Raw genomic sequence first — 21,427 nt, forward strand, 5'->3', positions numbered from 1 at the left:
CACGAATCCCAAATTCTCGAATTACGTCACTTGTGGCCCAGAAAGGCGTAACAATGGGTCTCAGGCTACCTTAAGGGACGTGTCGTATGGTTGCTATAAATGGACTGTGAGGCGGCCTTGGGGTTTCGACCACCTAAGCCCCAGTGGATTTCTAGTGTCAGATGGCATCAGCGAATTCGCAACGTGGTAGATTGAGGGTATTTGGCATTGCGGTGGATATTTCGGCCACGGGAAATATTCAATACTACCAGCTGCGGTGGCTTAACCATGCTGAAACGCTGTCTACCGAGGCGAGTGTCTGCACCCTTCAAAACAGCGAAAACCCGGACGTTGACACTATGGCTTGGTGGAAGAGTGTGAAACAAATTGATAGGTTGGTTTTTGGCTCACCTTTAAGGGTGGGGTCCCCGTGATGCCTCCTTGCGTCTGGTTTTGAATAAAATTACATGGGCTTTGCGATTGTACGCCAGTGAAGCACCGGCGTTGACACTAATTTTCCTACCTCAGGATTGCAGAATTGATGAAATTATGGGACTCCAGTGAACTCCATTTCTCAAGCGGAACGAAAGCATAGGATATAAATAATTTTGTGAATAAAAAAACAGAGCACTGAAATCGTGCAGTAGTCATGCACTGTACACCACAACCGTGAGACATCCGTTCACTGCGTACCGAGGACTTTCGTTGACGGAAACACTAATGAACTAATCATAGTATAACCGACGTATCCCGAAGTAAATCACTCGGCAGCATCATTATCGCCCAATATGGCTGTGGAAGTGATACTATTCGGCAGTGAGCCAAACGGTAGATTTCTTGCTTCATGTGTTGTTGTGTGATAACCACTCTGTACTGGGGCGTTAGCTTTTTGGCTCCAAGCTATGACAAATTACAACAGTCGCTGAAACGAATGACTACGGGTGGTAGTGGAATTCTGATTTCAAGCTAGCCGGAGAAATGGGCGGTGAGAATAAATCGCGGACTGCATCCGTAGTTACACATTGAAGCTTGGAGCCTATTAGCCGCATAATGCTTTTAACTACAGAACCTCTACGAGTTGAGTAAAACTTTTTGCGCCAAAATGTTCCGTATGTGTTCAAACTAAAAACCATTCCGATCTACATTCATATTTTGACAGCTCACCAAATTTCATTGTCCACTGGAGCAATCATACCTCTGGCGGAAAATCTGGTTGAATAATTCTCCAGCATCGTTGAGACCCCGGGATGCCTAAATGAGGCCCAAAATTTTGACTGGTACTCTGAACTCAATTGCTCGATTACTTTAGTCCACCAGGGGCACGTTATAGCCTTCGAAAATTTCATTCCATTGTGTGAATACTGAGCGGCTCAAAACTTAGGTGGGCAGCTAATCGCTTCAGCGTTGTGCGAGGAAATAAACGTAGTCGGTAGTATTTTCACAGAATGACACGATACAACACAAAATAATGAGAAATCTGAAGAACAAAGGCAAAGTATAGGGGCAGTCACAGTTATGAGGAACCAAAAGGCTTTCAGTGAACATGTTATTAAAAAGGAGTTGAGGCATAATAAACAGCCAAATTCGAGATGGGTTAAGAGAAGAGATAAATCCAGCGAAAAGCCGCCACACCTAAATGGGAAAAACAAGCAAAATACAGTGATTTAGGGTAGGAATGTTTCGAAGTATTTCACTGTTGTGAGGGTTCACAGAAAATTTGGAAGTCACAAAATATTTCGCGATGCACAGGTGTAAAATATCAAAAGAAGGATAGTTTTGTGTGAGCTGGCAGCAGCGAAAGGGTAGTCAAAACTGGATCGATGAGAAAGACAGTCGATTTGCTTATATCAACAGGCCGGATGGGCTGATGTCATGGGGCTGAGTGATTTTTGATATGGTTGAACATCTACACATTGCAGTCCTTTCTACTTTGGATATTCCACGGGTATTTCTTCCGCATGGCTCTGTAAGTAAACGGAAGAGTAAATTTTAGAAAGGCAGCACAATACAATGCTAAAGCGACACCAAAAATCCTGTTGGACCAACTAAGCGAGCTGTTATTCGGATCGGAATCAATGCCTATTGGAATAACACTAACAGGGCGGGTGTACGAACTTCCAGTACACCGCTCAACTCTGTTTTTCCACCTTTGCAGCCCATTCTCACCGCCTCACCTTTGGCCGTACATTTGGCCACAGGCACGTACCACACACACACTTGTTTGACCTAATTAAATCCGCTTTGTACACAGTCATTTCTATCTCGCACGTTGACACGTTGTTCAACAGAATTAACAGCCCAGCTGGTCTTGTTTCCCGCGCGAATACTGGTCGGATTTCGCATTCAACCAGCAGAAATCACGGGTTCCAGCCAGCTCCAATCGTAACGGTCCTGGAGACGCATTTTCTAACGGTTATCACGTAGGACAATGATTCAAAACTCATCGTACACAGGCGGCGAAAGTTACCAAGCGTATTTGTAAAAGCAATGAAGCCACAGCACTATATACGCCAGTGCGCAACAGTACGTCGGACTTCCCATTGCATCCTCATTCTGAGTGCACCGCCAACACAACGGACACGAAGAGGTGTTCCGAAAGGATATGTTAAACCGAGAGTTAGGCTTCTACCTAACAAAGTTGGCATTGTCGAACGACAAACTTGTCAACTTAGTTCTTCTCAAAACCTCAAGCGACCTCAGAATCACGAAAGCGAATGAAGCCGAGTCTAACCGGTGCAGAAGGGTAGACAGATTTCTCCATAGGTACCGGTTATGTAGATAAAAAATTCGAGACATTTCGATAAGGCCTGATCACTACAAACCAGCTCAAGTGGCTGACGATGCAACACAACCGCTTATCAAGACCAAAACATAACTTTACAAAGTGCTGCTGAATGTCCAAATATAGTCAACTTTAAACGTAAACTGGCCGTGAGAGGACTCCCAACCACTGTGAGCCGAATCCCGCTTTTTTCGACCTAAAAGATGAGTGTCATGTAGCAGTACCATGGGTTGAGGAACTAAAATGCCATCAAACGGCTGTCATTAACCATGAAGCTCAGTCATTTCGGACCGTTCCAATCACCGTAAGGAGAAAAGTGATAGGTTCCCTTCCGACTTAAACAGATTATTCGCCAGGCCTTAACGTGTCGCTAGAACACCAATGCTCGCGACAGGTTCCAGATGACCTCTTAGCTGTGCAGAACGGTTGTCGATTTTCCAAAAAGCTACATCTAGTCGAAGGACAGAATATGGTCTGAGTACAGAGCACTACGTAGCATTAATATGTTTAGAGGATTAGCTCGGTAAAATCAACCTCCTGCCTAAAAAGAGCTTCCGCTAACTTTCAACAAACGGCGTAAAGCAAGCTCGTAAGTATATCAAATCGACATCATAGTATAGCCGATCAAACGCCAGAAAAAATGTCAGCACGCTTTTACATTGTCCTACAGGGTACAAAAGTATGACTTCATACGATCAATCGATCGTCCGTTCGTAAAGCCCTTTCGGTGTATAGCTACCATGCCAATCGAAGGAAACATGAGGGCTGAAATACTTCCAGGCTAACAGAGCCTCGACAGAAGCGGTCGAGATAATGGGGTTCGGTCCGAACGACGGACTTTTCGGTCAGTAAGTTCGTGAGTGCTATCTCGAGCACATGGGCTTCATATACAAGCCCAAGAACCTTGAAATGTTCTTAAAATCTATCTCTGAACACCTCAAGTTTGTTGGTAGCAAGTGTGGTCATTGTCCAGAAAATACTTTATCACTAAATGATTCTCCTAAGCTGGGATAATTCTTTGGTCTCATCAAGCAATAAAATTCATTTTGCTCTGTTTGTTTACGACATAGGAACTCGATTTGACGTAAAATTTAGGTTTAAACGCACTTACAGGTTAGATGCACTAAAACCAGATGATTCAACAACCGCCCAGGTTACACTGATTATATTGAACGTTTCAGCCATGTCAAAACTGTGTGCGAGCATATCGCATTTCGGTATACCCAGAGGGAACAACAGAACGCTCCGTCGATATCGCAAAAAAGGAGACAGGAATACGACTAATTATAGGGAACACATTTCCGACTAATGTCAGCTCGTCTCGACGTCGACTAAATCTAGCCAGTCCACCGGATTCAATCAGTCTCGTGCTTATGGCCCACATTGTGTAAATACGCTTACAGTCAGCATATCCGAGGATTCGATAGCTGCGTAACACGTAAGATATTTGTCCAACGTTGAAATTACCAAGATCACAAAGGTCCGCCCTTCTGAGAACTAGTTTCCTCTATCTGGGGCACAATGTTGGTCTTTAGTACATCAAACTCAGGTTTACCCTGTGTAAATTGATAGTTGTACGTGGACAGTATAAGTAGAAGAGAATGGTGGTGGTTTTGGAAAGCTGCGCCTAGACACCACGATATGCAGTGTACCATCTGTAGCTGAGGTTGTAGCGATTGAAGAGTTGACAAAAGCAGGTATTCAGCTTTCTACTTAGGTAGTGTGGGACGGTGGACCGACATGATGGGACGGGTGAGATTAGGCCACTACCACAAGCAAGGAAGTTAGTTTGAAAGTCATCCCATCCATCATGGTTCACTAGAAGTTTTCTGTTTCAACGCTGTTCCGTCCCGTGCAATCTGTTGTTCAAGGTTCGCATACTAAGCAGCAGTCAAAAAAGTCACCTACATTTGTTCGAAAGAGATCATGGTAGAGAAGACATATACGATCACATTCTGCTGTCACAAAGCTGTGGGTAACGGTTGTTGGTAGTCGATGAAAGTCTTCCTCCGTTGCAGTAGCGACTGTAGCTGGGATCTGCTAGGATCAGTAAAGTCATAGAGATACTAAGTGTTTAAAAACACTTAGAGTTGCTGGATCTTATAAACATATAGGGATCGTCTAAATCTCCATCAAATCAACAAAGAAAAACAAGTGGGGATGCATGAATCCCACCCCTGAAAACGGGCTGAGGACGCGAAAACAACCTAGATTACATATGTTGCTCATTTTGCTGCATATACAAGCATGCAGTGACACAGTGGAGAAATAAAGATCTAACAAACGATGAGGTGAGCTTTCTTTCTGAAGCCAGAAAAGACACCAGGCCAAAAGGGAACATAATAGATGCTCGGGTTATTAGTAACCAGTCGGATCCGAACCAAATAAAGCTATCAAAATTTGTCAACCTACCGGTAATTCCCGCCCCGCAGTCTCAATTGGCAGTGAGAATGCGAGGATACTACTCAAGACGCCAACCGCAGCATAGAGGCTGAGTGCTCCAATCTGTGAAACCTCAGGCATCATCACCTGAGCAACGTAGGGAGTGACAATGGCTCCAACACGAGAAATTGAACTGAATGAACCAACAGCAATTGCTCTGCATGAAGTCGGATAAACCTACAGCGAGAGGGCGATGAAAACACCATAAAAAGGGGACCATCGGTCGCTGGGTGATAAGGTGCTCCCATTTTAAGCAAGGTGAATGCACGTGGAAATGAAAACAGATTCAGAAACAAGCAACCACGGCGAGTTCGCAAATTCCGTAAGTTATAGACTCCATAAAATATCCCGATTGAATCTAATCGGGCGGTGTGAAGTTTCATTCCGTCAATAATGTCAGTGTAGTTCTGTTGTTATCTCGAAGTAACGGGAGAGCCATTAGGCTCAAAGTCGCTTCAAACCTATGGGGTCCTCCGTCTTATGATAGTTTCTCACGTTTTGTGGACTTACAGTAGGGTCACGCCAACTTTAAGCACGGTTCTTTTAGACATGATGGACAATTATATGGATATGACTTACAGTCGGTTTGCAATATGAACAAATACACACATCAAGCAGATCTCAAGTCTCTGAAGCGTATACCCATACGTGCTGGAGTAATTATTATCACTCATTGTCACGGGTCGAAAACAGGGTGGAATGCACTGATAAAGAGCTCACTAGTTCATACTTCGCACTATATATGCAAGCCGCTTAGAGGAAGTCGACCGGCAACTTGTGGACTTCATCTCAGGATGACTGATAACTCGAAGGGGTTATTAACTCATCATAAAATGGTACCCTTCCCTAATTGCCGCACTACTACTGAGATGGCAAAAGATGAATGATCTCATAACGGGGCGTACAATCTATTTTTTTACTCGTCAAATATTCTCAGGACATGTTACAAAAGTGAAATGATGACCCTGTTTAGATGAAAAGGGTACTTAAACTGCCCGCCAATTGTGTTGACAAATCCTTCATGAGTAACCGAATCGGTCAACAGTGTTACGCAGTGTGGCCCGTGCCACACCAAACTGAATATCAGAACAGAACAGACAGTCGCATTTCAATCGAGGGAGAAATGAATACGAAACAGCCGTGACAGGATTTTCATATTTCAGATGAGGTTCAAAGGTGAAGCCAACAAGTAGGAAGAAGAGGAAGATACGAGCAAAGTAGTTTGAAAACAAGCTTTGAGAATGAGCGAAATAAGTTTCCAAACTTATAATAGCAGGCAAACAACTAATAAATTTCACATTACCTGGAACATAAGCTATACAAAATGGAATTACCCAAAGAAAACAACCGTACCTCAGTAGTATACAGATAGGCAAGGCTCAGCAAACCTGCGGAGAAAGCTCGAACCACAAATAGTACTCCAGTCATCGCTTCTTTGGACATGCACACGTAGAGTAGGAAGAACATTAGTCCTGTAAGTCCGTTCCACACACCCATAGTAATTTTTCGACCGAAACAGTCGATGACCAGAACCATCAGCGGGACATCTGGAGGAAGGTACGAAATTGGTGAGAGCGTGGTCTATACAAAATCAAAATTCCTATGAAAGAGTGTATATTATTCGTCGACCAACACGTTGTAAACACACGTGTTGCTCGGAAGTATGAAAACTAAGTGCAAAATCACCGCGCTTCGGGGTATGCAACGTGCCCCACTATTGAACATTAATACCTGGTGTCTAAGCCAACTTGGCATTAAATTATTGCAGTCAAATTCCGCCATACATCCGCAACTCTTCGCCTCAACTCAAACATGGTGTGGACGGACCTGTTTCAGCTGCACATAAAGCTTCCTTCGACCACAAAGTATGCATCCGTAAGGTACTTAGCAATTGAACCAAAACATAATCCAGGAACCTCTTTGAAAATGGGACAGTGGTTGCACTCTGCCTCAGAAGATTTCAGCTGGAGCAGAGTACAAAATAACTGTCATTTGAGGGAAACAGCTTCCCCAGAGACACTAAATTGTAGTAATCTGTGAGTTGTTGGCACAGTTAGTATACCAACCTCCTATTTACTTGACTACGTGAGTTTAACACTATCGAATGATTACTGGCTAACAGCATGCCATCACTAGTGATAATGCAGCTGAAGAAATATAGTGAGTTACCAGTTTTGCAAACAACCAGACAGAATATAAACTTCACGTGGTATACTTCAATTTATGTGTTAATAAGAAACGTTGCTTCACGGGACATCCTACCCTACGTGTTCAACCTGGGTGTTGGAAATGCCCCGGGCGGCGTATCAGCACCGCAGGCCACTGATGCATACGAATTTTTTTGTTTCGTTTCACTAATAGCACCATTGTGGGAAGCAAAAGTAATGAGATAAATCGTCAGTATAACATAAGTTTTACCGCTGCCAAACGCTTCATTCAGTGCTGTTGCTTCCTTACTATCTAGTGGATGCCCTAATCGGGAATCACTGCTTCAGGAACACTTTTCGGGAAAGTTTTTGCAACTGCAGATGTTTGGTTTAATAATATCAGTAACAACTTCGGGTGTGTACGGAAACTGTAATCGGCAACGGGGGTTAGGATACAACCTGGCTAGTCATGAAGCAATGCTAGATGGCAAATAAGTACTGGGCTGGGTTGCCACACACCCGTGCGCAAATGTATAGTTAGCACATAATGGAAGAAACAGTGGTCAGGGCCTGAGCACGATTCAATCTTGCCTCAATATCGAAGGTAGCATATAGAAAAGCTGCATGCTTCTTAGAAAAAAGTCCACGTACGAGACACTAACAGTGGAACAAGAGCCAAACATGGAAGACGTAGTTCACAGGAACTTAGAGTACAAGATTTCTACTATTGGCACAACGTACGCAGTTTTGTCATGAACACGCATTTCCCAAGAAGATAGATAATCACATTTCCAACAGCTCCGCAGCTAAGGTTCACTACTTTAATCCAAATCAGTTTAACAAGTGACCCATAGGTAACCGCAGTTATAACGTCATGAATCAGTCAGATTTGCGAAAGTCAACCCAAGTATTTCCCAACCTTGTCGGTCGTTTGCTTGCTGATGAAAAAGAACTTAGTTGGCCGCCCGATTTGCCCAAGTAACCTCTGGTTTTTCGTCCATACATGTGCATCAGATATACCAATGACCCTAACTAGCATTTTTAGCACTGGCAAGAATTTGTTGTGAAGATGGTGTACGCTGAATATGGCGGGAAAGTTATTGTTGAATCTAAGCTTTGTCATGTTTGAAGTATTCATGTGTGTATTTCAAAAATTCTTTCATCGCAGTTTCTCTCACGGAGCTAGCACGTTACCGTTCAACGTAACAGCGGAGGTCCATCCCATACAAAACACACATTCACTAGGTAGAAACATGTGAGGACAAAATGTCAACCTAATTGCGTGCTTTTTGTCCTCATCTGTGGATTAGCCCCAGCAGCCTAGCTAATAGTCAGGTGATCACCTGCGTGTAGGGTCTTACGCACTGTGCGAGGAGTGACAACGGGTTTCCAATATATAAAGACTGATTGAAAAGCATCGATCAACGAACTAAATGAAGACATGTGGAACGGTGAATTGATATTCGCATTCCGAACGTAAAGTTTCAATTCATCAGTAAAAAACTAGACACAATCGGCATCTATAGGTGCCGGGCGCGGAAGCCACTGCTTCTGTGATTGTGTTCGTGTCCGTTCTGGACCATTAGTGATAAGTTCATCTTTTGTGTTTTTTGAAGCACCCCAAACAAACAAATGAATGTCTACAGTATGAGTGGGAAATAGCACGGAAATCGATTACACTTTCTCGATGGTGTACTCTACGGTTCCGGTCCGTGAAAACATAGTCCAACTAATATAGTACAAACCAAAAAGCTAGTAATGAATTTACTGGCTTCATTAAGTGGGGGCATTATCATTCGACGGAGAACTAGTCCCAATAAATAATACTATCAAATATGACAGAGTTATGCTGAGCTACAACTGTTGTTCGAATGTGCCTTGGCTCCGTCCAACCGTTTCAGCATTTGGCTCAGAACCATTCGCTGGCATTCGACTTCAGCATAGAAGGTGAGATATACAGATTCTTTTTGCGAAGTAGTTACAGTGGGCGTCATATGCCTCCAACACAAGTGAATACACAACCATTATTGCAAAGGACTGAGCCTGTGAAACTGCACTGTTCTTGCAGAAACCGTAAAGTTCCCCTCAGTGGGCAAATGGCGTTGTCAGTCACCTCGAGCTGTAAATATCAGCATTACTCGGAGCAACCACGACATCTTATAACAGCTGCGTAACCGCATCGATTGACTTTCCATTTGACGAGAAATTCACGTCACGAAGGATAATTTCTTTCGTTTTACACAGCTCGAACGGCATCAAAAAATTACCTCAATCTTTATGTTGAGAGTCGGGTATCGTTAAAGGTCTTGTGATTATTGGTGCTGGAAAGGAACGTTCCAATTTTCTACAGTAAGGTGGTAATAGAATGCCTTTGTGAGCACGGCAATTATCATCATTCCTTACGAATGCCATCTGTGAAACTGTCGAGGTACTATTAACGTGGGCTTTGACTCAGTGGATAAACCGGAAACCACATTCACGCCAAGTTTACAGCATGTATCAGCGTCGTTTCAGGTTGCTCCACGATCCCAGGTTCCCACGACCTGAGATAACTGAAAAGAGCCACCACAAAGTGAGGCGGGAAAGACCGGTCTGCACCTACAAACTGGAAATTCAAGGACTGCATCAGCATGCGGGAAACGGAGTAGGATGACCTGGTGAAAAATGTGCAACGAAGTGCCAAAGACTCCCACTGGTGGCAGTGAAGAAAGACCAAGAACACACTATGACAGCCAATGATCCGAACAAAAACTGTTGTTAACACATGAATAAGATAGTACGAATGAGAACAACAAACAGAGTTGGGATGTACCAGCTCGCCATTTAATCAATTTTACAGTGTATATTATTGTTCAACTCCTTTCTACGGGACATGGTTTATCGTAGCCCCATTATTTAAAAGCCTACGAAAAAACCGTACAACAAAAACATTTATCGGTAGCAGAAGATTTAGGAAATTCTTTGTAAGTGGAAAAATATATGCAGCAAAACAGAAAAGCATTATGTAGCTGTCTTATCTTTATTGAGAATCATCAGTAATGAGCACCTTCAGGAACTCCAGGGAGTTTTGGACACACGACCTCCAAACTAGTGGTTTGAACACACCTTAGATTGCACTTAATCTCAACCACCTTCCCCCTCTCCCCAACCTACGTTCTTGTAGCATTCAAACCCACACAAACCAACGGAATCTGCCATCATCATCATCATCATCAAAGAGAGCAACATCAGTGTTGGCACTGATGTTTCACTGCCAGTGGAACCCAAGGTGAGCCATCAAATGAAGCATCTTGAAGTGAAAGATGTTGGCACTGTCACTGCCAGTGGAACCCAAGGTGAGCCATCAAATGAAGCATCTTGAAGTGAAAGATTAAGGGACCAAAATCCAATAGAAAATAATTCAAAATCCCCCCGACTTATCAACCGCAAGATTTAGGCAACCACGTTAATTGACAAGATCCTTTAATTGACATTCAACACTGACGTAATGTGTCAATCCGAAGAGGTCTCACTAATTGGTTCTCCGTCTGGATTAAAACCTGGCAACCTTTGTGGCATGATCACTTGGCCTGATGAAGTTTTGTGTCAAAACCATTCGAAAACTACCGATTGTTTACCAAGCCTTTCTGAAACGATAACTACACAATCGGTTTCAGGCTTGTCCCAAATGATTGAACACTAACTTGTTCGGCCACGAGCGGATGATCAGCAGTGCGATGGATCTAGCCATTCAATTACGGAACCCACATCACGTGGTCGCATGTTGACTGACTACTGGAATGTATTGGCTTCACTAACACGAAGAAAGCTCCATTGAGAATAAATATTCAATTCCTCAACTGTAGTGAAGCCGTTGGCTTCCTTCGAGTACAAAGGGCGCGCACAAATACAACCTCAAGCAAGGATGTAAGGACGGAATCTTCATTCTCCAATCTGCTGAATAACTGACCAGCGACTGTTACGGTATCCTTCCACTGACTGGAGTAGACGAAATACAACGCTTTGGTGACAGAATATGTGAAAAATATGGGAGAGTAACTAAGTTCTTACAGCAAGACACCTAAGCTGAATCTACGGGTTACAGTCAAGTTTCGAAAACGTTCTCCACAGTAAGGTCAGTCGTGTACCCATCCCCAAGAGTGCACACAACGTAGCTTAACCGAAGAGAGTTCTTCGGCTGGGAATGAACGTGTGCTTCATTACATCGCCCCAAAGATAAGGCAAACAAAAAACGTAATGGTTACTCCTGCGTCTTTTCGATGTGACCATCCTAAGGGCTGCTTTAGTGGAATTGACTAAATGGTGTCGGGAAAGCAGGTCGCATCAAGCACGGTTAAAGTGTTGTTGTAGTTAACACTATACTCACTGATGAACTCTCCAACGGAAGAAACCAGCATCGCAACGAAGTCGTCGTCGTTCATATCTCTGCAGCATGAGGTGTCAACCGGCGGTGTATCATCACTCAGGAGAGTTGCATTCAGGACCTCGGGAGGAGTGCTTGGAGCTGGTAGATGGAATTAAGTGGTAGACATGGTTCGATTTTAGAGTGTGGTGTGCTCAACACGAATGGAATTCGATGAACAGCAGGGCACACAACTGACCCGACAACATGCAGCCAAAAAGTATCCATGGGTCAGGAAAGGCCTGATAGTTACGCCGCTTACGTGAGATGGGACAGAAGGGAACGACATTAAACAACAGCCTAAAATAAATATAGCCTGTGAAGGTGTCGATGTTCAAATGTCATCAAATAATCTGGGAAATATACCCATTTACACATCAATTTGGTCTAAACGGGAGATTCAACGGATTCCAGCTGAATCTCTCGTTTACGAATGTATCTCGGGAATTTTGTACAATTCGGGTTCAAGTGGTACATATGGTTGGCAGATACGCGGGGAGTGCGCCTACTGGATGAGCCCCAAAAAGGGCGAAACCGGTCGTGGGCTGTCGAATAGCATGCAGAAACCTTATGAGGGTTTCTTCCAAGAAAAATTCACCGACTAGTTATTTTTTACATGACCCACTCAAGGCATTATACATAGCTTATAAGATACGCGGGGCGCCTACTGGATGAGCCCCAAAAAGGGCGAAACCGGTCGTGGGCTGTCGAATAGCATGCAGAAACCTTATGAGGGTTTCTTCCAAGAAAAATTCACCGACTAGTTATTTTTTACATGACCCACTCAAGGCATTATACATAGCTTATAAAATGCTTGCAGGGGGGAAAGAACACAGTTTAGATAGGGGTTATGACCGAAGGAAGGAAGCCATATTGGGTATGGCACACTACGGACAGCTTTATGTCGCGCTGTATATACATAGATAAGCCAGTCCCCAAGACTCGAGAGGAAACTGCTTGAATTTGACTTTTTGGCGACCAGTGTATGACCATATATAGGCTATGTAGATAAAACTAGTTGGACGGTAGAAAAATAGACGGGGGAACAAGGTATGGAGGAAAAGCAAGACTTTATTTTGGCTGAAGCATACTGAAGTACAGTACAAGCCAACACGACGATTCACCTGCGTGTGTTTGTTTGATTGCCCGTATGTGCAAAAAGCACTACCATTTATAAGTTTCAAAGGAGATGGAGCACTTTTCAAGCGCTAGGCAAGTCACATCAAAAATTGATTTGCTGTTCATTGCTAGTCTTTGGCCGCGTGACAAGCGAAGTCCATATACACATTTCAAACGCTGGTAGGTTGGATAAATTGCGACATCAGAAAGTTATACAATCAGACCCTGGGGGTTTAATGTATCAGACTGGCGTGGACCGCGTTGCTCTACAGCCAGGAGACGCGACCCGTGGGTAGAGACTCTAAAGTGCTACCGTGCTTCTGAACATGGATATTCGAGTAACATGGCTCGCACCGGCTAGTGTCAATGAATCTCAGATAGGAAAAGAGGTATTCGACTATGTACCAGAATGCACCAAGCAACTAGCTGTGGTAGATAAGTTAACCGGCATGAATAACGGGCTATTGTCTGCAACATAATGGTGCCATTTACAATACAAACGATTATGAAAAGTATGTGCGTTGTCCGCATTCCAGAATAGAAGCCACACGACCACCAAAGGGCTCGGGGACGCTGCATTATAGTGTTGGGAACCAATGTGCTGTCTGCTTCTATCTAAACGGTCTTTAGAGGTGGGTGCACCTCGTATATTTGGAGAGGCTAGCACCACGTCCCTTTTTTCATTTTCTCTTTCTTTTCGCCGCGGAGATTGGTATACGTAATCTGAAGCAGTCTTACGAAAGTAAAACCGGTGATAGCGCTAAGAACGAGGATAAAGGCTTGCACCTCCATATACCGTGCGATTTCACCTAGGTACAGTCGGACTAGACACCTCAAGTTCCGTTACTTCGACGAGTCGAATTGGTTTTGTTTGTTAGCTCAGCTATCCTTGAACACAACAATAAGCTTCTTTCTTGAGGACAGGCTGTAACGACCCAGCCCGTGTATCTCGATGAACCTCGTGTGTAACAGATCTAGACACTCAACTGCGAAAAAAAGCATGGAGGGACAAGTAGTTCGGCCGCACTGAACGGGTCAACTTGCCTTACACCAGCACGCAGACATAGGTGATGTTCATACTCGAAGGTAGAAGAGAAGAAACACTGCCAGTACAGGCAATAAAAGTTGTAAAAACGTAGTGGTATCCGGGCCATGAAAAGGTCCGAATCCAACCCGCTGAAGTCCACAGAGGACGTGAGATGATAGCACGTGAAATGCACTTGCTTGTTGAGGAGGCAGTCGGGTCAAAGTTGGATCAGCTACTGATTGCCCTATCATCAACAAATCGTGGTCTGTTTCACTCGACGAAACTGAGCAGTGCTCTCAGCAGATGTGGGGTCATGCCCCAGACACGAAGAGGACTCGATGACGTAGGCTATTTCTTACTAAGACTGACCGTATGTTTTGATACTTGTGTTACGTTTAAGTAGCATTCACAAGGGGTGAAATTCTACGCTCTGCAGGCACTTCCTTAAATGAAGGCTTGGTATGGTGATTTACAAAGAATTGAATCGTCTCGTGTATATGAAAGAAGTGTGTCACCTCTATGAATTAAAGTAAATAGGCAAGAAGTAAACTTGGTGACATTTAAAAGGGCAAAACTCACTTACAAGTAATGAGGCTACTACTCGACGTTAGCAGACAATACAAATATTACGTGAAGTTTTATTTTGCACACACACTGCACACTGAAGTAAGACCCGGCTGAAGGAACTACTATGCGATGTCATCTTTATGCATAATTTCGAGGCAGCAGATATTAGCTGGCCCGACAAGCCCCCTGGCATTGAACTAGGTATAGTTAAGCAAATAAAGTACCGATAGGGGAGAAACAAAAGTGAAGTTACTACGCACCTCCGAAGCATGAGTGCCGAAAACGAAAAATCTCAGCACTCAAAAGGACAACACCATAATAACCGAAGGCAGCACCGAACCATATCATCGGGAGCATCAGGGTTGTGACCAAATAGCGTTTTCCAAATAGCTGTTTTACGCTTCCCAAGCTCTTCGCCTGCAATGAAAAGTGGAAATGAAACTATGATAGGAGCGAACTAGGTTGAGAGCATCATGAGGCGTCTGCTGTGATCCCAACAGTGAATGGGAAACGTGAACAAAGCAATAATGGTTACAAACGTCAAGCAAAGGATTCTCTTGGTGGTGAATTGTGAGTGCAACACTTTAACCACTTCAAAGAAGTTGAACACCGGCGAAACCACAAATGAGTAAGTGAATGGCAGTAACGTTCTGCTTGAGGGAGGGCCAAAGCCTTAATTCACCCAACAGAGTATGCAGATGGGTACCAGCTCGAGGGTTGGGAAACAACATGGGTAGTGGCTTGGGACAAGTCACACTGAGGTTTCGATAGCACAGAAATGCGAAAGGATAGGTTGCAATTACCAGTAGAGACTAAGAGCAAATAACGCCTCTTTTGTTTTCTGATTGGTTACCAGAATAATTCAGAATAATTCTTCAAAAGATGTGCGGTAGGAAAGGATTAGGTATAACAAGAGACTAGAAGTGATGCAATCCACTTGCGACACAACTTGGACAGATAGGATGTGATAGCCATTACAAACTTCGGCTAACTACCTAAATTGGTTAATATGCGAGTGAAGTTCATTGGCATCAGGACGTCAAAGCGGTCAAAAGTTATAGCTATAGACAATCAATACTTGCTAACTACAACGGCAAGAGGTGAGTTTCAAAGTACACTAATGGCCGATAAAGACAATTAGGTCCCAAGTGTACATGCAAAATCATTATCAGTTCTTCCATGAACAATTAAAAAAGATAGTACGGAGATAGCTTGGTTGAAACACTGCGAGTTGCTTCTATGCCCTCGGGGAGATAATTTGGGTAGAACACGAAAATGGAAACGCCAATGATATTAGTGGTAACTCATACAACTTCCAGCTTACTGCAGAGATGGTTACGCACTACTAACAATAACGTCGCGAGGTCAGTGGGCAAAATGACCTAGGAATTACATATTCGTTTGTTCTAACAGGGCCCCTCCTCTTGCTGACATCCAGAATAGAGAAAACACGGTCCTGGGGTCGAGTACACGAGACATTTCCAGGGTAATTATGCTTTTTCTGGAGGTAGAATCCCTGGCCTCTAGACAGAACAGGGATTCTTCGAGAGTGTATAACTATCCGTTTTGGCAAACAGTTCGGCAAGGTCGTTGATGACCCTTCCAAAATCGATCCAAATTTCTTCCAAAGTACTCCATCACCGCATAAGTCCTAAGCACTGCCTACTTTTGTTGAAAAAACAGGCGTTCTGACTAGATTGCCCGTCTAGACGACCGGGTAACTTCTGATTTCGAACCACTTACACTAGGCATACGAACAAGCTATGTTATTCCGAGGACGGGTTGAAAGCAACTTAATTAGTATGTTACTGTTAGGCCTATATATATACTTACCGGCGACCTTTTGGATTAAAAACATCCTAGACGAGTAGTCTTTATCCCGTGTGGAATGAAAATGACCGCCACTCCCAAAGCAAGATAGGGTTTGTATCTTATCTAAATGTCTGGCCAGTTAGTATTAAAGAGAACTAGGCTGCAAAAGATCAACTTATCCAGCATGGCTAAGTCATAAACATCTGTGTTCTCCAATCTGAAGTACGGACCAATAAATGGCAAATTTACCAGAATATGATGACTGGGTGTACACAATGGAATATCAAGTTACTGCAGTCTGCGATGCCAGGTACGATCCATTCCATAACAAGACAAAATTCAAGTCTTTCCACAATTAAACGGTTCATCGGTTGATATCTGCGGAAGTTGATACAGTTCCTCGCACGTCCTACAATCGTGTATGGTTCCTCATTAATGACTATTGACCTCGTTCTACATATAAAACACAACAGCGGTTCGCGCCCGAGGTAACCGTTGAGCAGAACTTGATCAAAAATGCTACAAGAGAAAACCGGTAACCGGCTATCCGTCGTAGAACACACGACGACGCATCAATACTACTGAATACTTGAATGAGCACCTGAGGTGCACTATACGCGAACTCAAGACAGATCTGTAGCCATTCGATCAGGCAGCGGACTGCGAGACCTACTCCGTGAGCAGCGTCCAGAAACTAAGTTTGTTTGTTGAATCATTCTGACTGAATGACCCGATGTGAAGGTTAATCTGTCCACCAAACACACAGTGAAGTAGATCCATCAACTCTGTCAGACACAGTAAATCATGCCAAACGAAAAAGCTGAGTGCTAAGTGGATGCAAAGCGAACTATACAGTGAAAAAACTGGGAAAATGTAGTGTAGCCTCAAATCCAGGAAGTGCCCTTGTATCTGCACCAGAGGACATCAATAGTTCGAATACAATGCAGTCGACTGGGCAGAAATGTAAATGTGGTTGACGCAAATGAGAGAACGAGAGGCGCTGAAGATTAGGGCAAGGTGAAACCGGGTAACTTGTTCCTCATGAAGAGAATAGTCGCTTAAACCACGAAAGCAACCTTCCTCAGACATGCCTAACAGATCGATGGCCTGTGGTTTGATTGACAAAACCATTTTGCGTAAATCTTTTCAACCGATATGCAAATCAGTATGAGCCGCTTGACTTGACAATCATTCCTGCAATCTGGTATCCTTGGGAAACTCTCAATCCGATGGCGTCTGAAGAGGCCAAATCAAACACCGAGTGTGCCTCGCAAGTATATCTCTGTGGGTTGGTGGGTTATTCGGTTCAATTATTTCGTGTTTTTGATTAAGTATCAACAGACAGAGTGAAGAAGGCGTGGACCGTAAAAGCCATAGTCACCACCACAAATGACTTCTTTGATTTGGATTGAAAAATCACGAGAATCGGACAATCGACATAAAAATACAGTGTGTAAACTATGTACGACAAGAAAAACAACGGCAAGCGAACAGATAAGACAGCACCTGAAGTTTAAACGGCGTGGATCGACAGGTGACTGAGCTATCAACACAGATATACATCGGAATCAATTGATTATACCTAGGGCTTTTACCCATTGAAAAATAGGCTGAATCGAAACAGGTTCAATAATATTTGACCCGCACATTGATTCAAGACTTCGACTGGTAATAAAATCACAAGGGTAGATTTGTACAGTGAGAACAATGTGGGTATCGTTCACAAGTATACAAAGGCGTACAGCCGTTAACGGGGAACTGTAGAAGGGCGGAGCACGTAGTATAATTTTCACAAGGTAATGAGGTTAATGAGCTTATTTCGACCAGGAAAGAAGACATAGTAAAGTGATTCCAAACCCTCTGTGTATAACAACTTTTAGTTCGAGATGCCTAAGCTATACAGTTAAAAATTCAAGGTTATTTTATGTCGCTTTGAATGTCATCAAACCCCTACTCAATGTGGAAGTGTAGATGGAAATAACGCTTGAAAACGGTGCTAAAATTTGATGCGTATGGCGCGCGAATCAGTTACCCCAAAATACGAGAAAAAAGTGAAAGTTGGGCTCGGAAGACGCGGGTTTCTAAATTCAGAACTTCATTGGCTGCCTGTATAAGACATTGGGACAGGTACAAAGTTCTGATCTGCTTGGACCAAAACAACGTTGTCTGACCACTGCAGCAGGCCATCCCATGACCTTAGTAACCACTTCCCTAGCAGCCGCATATAATGGCGGATGAAAAATCAATGAAAAACGAGGTGCGGAATTGCGAGTGAAGCTCAACGCACGAATTCACACTAAACAGCAAAGTTAAGTGCGGAAGAGCCAGTTCATTTAACTTCAAACGATTCAAGTCTGAGCTCAGTCTACTCACACAATCGCACAAGTGATTCTGAAATGAGAAAAAATAATCGATTGACGACAGATTGGCTGAATGAACGAATGCATTAGTCCCACAGGTTACAGGTACATTTGTGCTCACTACAGCCAGCCGAGGTGTAAAGACAAAGTAGGTGCACCTGTGTAAAATACACAGTGAAATGGTTTAAACTAAGTCTTGGATGAATAGTGAACCGCTATAATTTGAATATAGGTAGAATAGATGTGGGATTTCAAGTGCTTCGGAAGTAGGTAAATAAAAACGCATTAAAAGATTCGAGCCTGTTAGTTTTTAGAGTTCGGTGTCATAAACACGATGTCATGTTTGTGCTAAACGAACACTTAGGCCAACAAGCGTCCACATTTAGTGTCAGGTTTGATATCAAAGGCTGACACAGTGAGACCGACAGACCCGTCAACTTAAAACCACAAGAGGAAATGACAATAAGGCTCGTGTGTGGTGCCTCAGGTGAATATCCACCTTGTCTAATGTGCCTCTCAATTCAGACACGAAATCGATTATCCATGATACAGAAGAATGAAGGGCTGTGTACACCAATGCCCGTAGGAAACGAATGTTCAACAAGAAGCCGCTTCAGTTTCCACGAAGTTAATATGGGGGTGAGAAAGCCTAGTCACTCAGTATTCTTTTTCCCTGTCATGAAAACTTTTATTCAAGCCACTCTAGCTGGGAAACAAGATTTATGGATTCACACGATGGAACTGGTTTGTCGAGAGTGGATCGCGAGGACTGACAACAGCAATGTCAACGAGTTTCCCAGAAACAATGATTCCGACCCTTCACAGGCGGTGAACACTTGAAAACATGGGTCCTGATGCGAATGAGTGAACCGCACTTACCAAGAAACCGATAAATGGGTTTGCGGATCATACATTAGTGACCCATATTCCGATCCGTTATCAGTGACAGTTGTACGTACTTCATGCTTTGTTACACTGCTTTGAGACCAGGCGTCAAGATCAAGCCAATAGTAAATTCCAGCGAACAACAAAGAAACAGTATGAAGATAATAAGCATTCAGCTGTACCACGCTTTCGGTGCCTAGCTACTATGCCACCTGAAAGAAGCATAACGATTGAGATACTGTCAGGTTACCAAAACCCCGACATTAGTAATCGACATGCTGGGTCTAGGTCCGAACGGCGGACTTTCCGGTCAGCAATTTCACCCCGTAAACTTTGAACTATCCTGTGCTGTGCGGACTCTAGAGTCCAGAAAACTTCTGTAAGTATGAGGGATGAAATGAGGGTTCTAAAACGCTTCACGAAAAGGACAGTTAACACAAACAGGATGGTCCTCTAACATGGAACCGACTGCATTACCATTATCTTATTCGTATTCCATCGTTCTGTTAGGAAATATTGAAACAAATCTTCCGAGTAATTCTCCAACAACTGTGCGATACTCAAATGAACTAATCAACTGTTAAGCTGAAACCAACAAACCCGGAGCAGTTAGAAGGGAATTTGGCCCGATATGTCCGCCTTTGTTCTGCTTCAATAAAACTGTAATACTGTGAGTGCATTGGGGGTAACCACAATCATCTACGCAAGACTCTCCATAGAATTGACATTCCGACCACAGAATCGATTGTGCGCGGTTTGAATCAGTTCATGAGGCTGTAAACTGTCATTTGGCCAGTGTGATATGAACATCATAAGTCCGAGCACATAGGCCCTAGTATATTCAGACCACGGAGATCTGGAAATCCACCGAAAAATCAGTTTTCGAATAAAATGTACTCAAATCCGCAATGTGTGCCGAAAAATTGTGAGGGTGCTCGTGCAATTCTTTAAAAGTATAAAAAAACCCTTTCTTGCCATTGTCAAACTTAGAGAAGCCATCAAACCAAGAAACACAATAGTGCTGGACATCAAAACTTCACCGACCTACTGACTCTGTAGGTAGGTGTTGATTTGGAGAGCGCAGGTCAACATTATGGAGTCTGATACCGAAAGAATGATGAGGACTGAAATTATCTTAACAAACCCGGAATATATACGTATGATCAAAGAGTTATTTCTCAGTCACAATCCTGTCAACGGCAGAGACATCGGCAGCAAGCGAAGACACATTTTTCTCGAAAATAGTTGTCTAAACGGGTTATACATAAAATGGATGCATGGTGTAGAAGTGGGATCCTTGTTTACCGAATTCTGTATCAACTGGGTCCGATATACGAGCACATTGTTAAGGCTAGAGATTAAAGTGAATCGGTCCCGGGTGCAGCGTTCATTAACGTTATTTTATTGCATCCATGATTGCTGGGTTCTAATGCCTGAAATGCAAAAGCTGTGGGTGGACTCAGTTCTAGAGTGTACAGGTCCTTTCTACCATTCTAAACTAGGTTTTCAATGATGGTGTATTGATCCTCGAATCACGTGAAGAATGTAGAAATAAGTTGGTAAAAATTTGTTAACTTGCTACAGGGGCGCGATAGAGAATGAAGCGAAATACGGACGTGACAGAATACAGAGGAGTCATGGCAACCAAAATAAAAACGGAAAACGGCTTTATTTTCAAATGATCTAAAGGTACAAACCAGAGAAGTAAAAGGCACGTATTGCAGTGACAAAAAAAACAGAACAATTCGGCTGAAACGAGGAGGGTTCATTACTCCCGACAACAATATCACCAAAAAAGCCAAGCGATCAATAAGGAATAGTTCACAAAAAGTTAACGAAGAGAACTCAGCCTTCGTCATTGTCCCGAAGTTGACGCTCTAGTGTCACGCACAGAAGCAAAGATCG

At 43.4% G+C, this 21,427-nt stretch overlaps 1 protein-coding gene across 1 annotated transcript; it reads right to left on the reverse strand.

Annotated features, from left to right (window-relative positions):
- Window positions 1–1,349: 1,349 nt before the first annotated feature.
- Window positions 1,350–20,219, reverse strand: T265_11898 (hypothetical protein; the record flags this gene model as incomplete). The annotated part of the gene is made up of 6 exons (XM_009178715.1): window positions 1,350–1,943; window positions 5,174–5,380; window positions 6,557–6,750; window positions 11,717–11,854; window positions 14,726–14,882; window positions 20,000–20,219. 6 exons carry the CDS (start codon window positions 20,000–20,002, stop codon window positions 1,905–1,907), a joined length of 738 nt encoding a protein of 245 aa, XP_009176979.1.
- Between the last annotated feature and the right edge of the window lie 1,208 nt (window positions 20,220–21,427).

Source organism: Opisthorchis viverrini (genome assembly GCF_000715545.1).
Source record: "Opisthorchis viverrini unplaced genomic scaffold opera_v5_631, whole genome shotgun sequence".
Classification (NCBI taxonomy): domain Eukaryota; kingdom Metazoa; phylum Platyhelminthes; class Trematoda; order Opisthorchiida; family Opisthorchiidae; genus Opisthorchis; species Opisthorchis viverrini.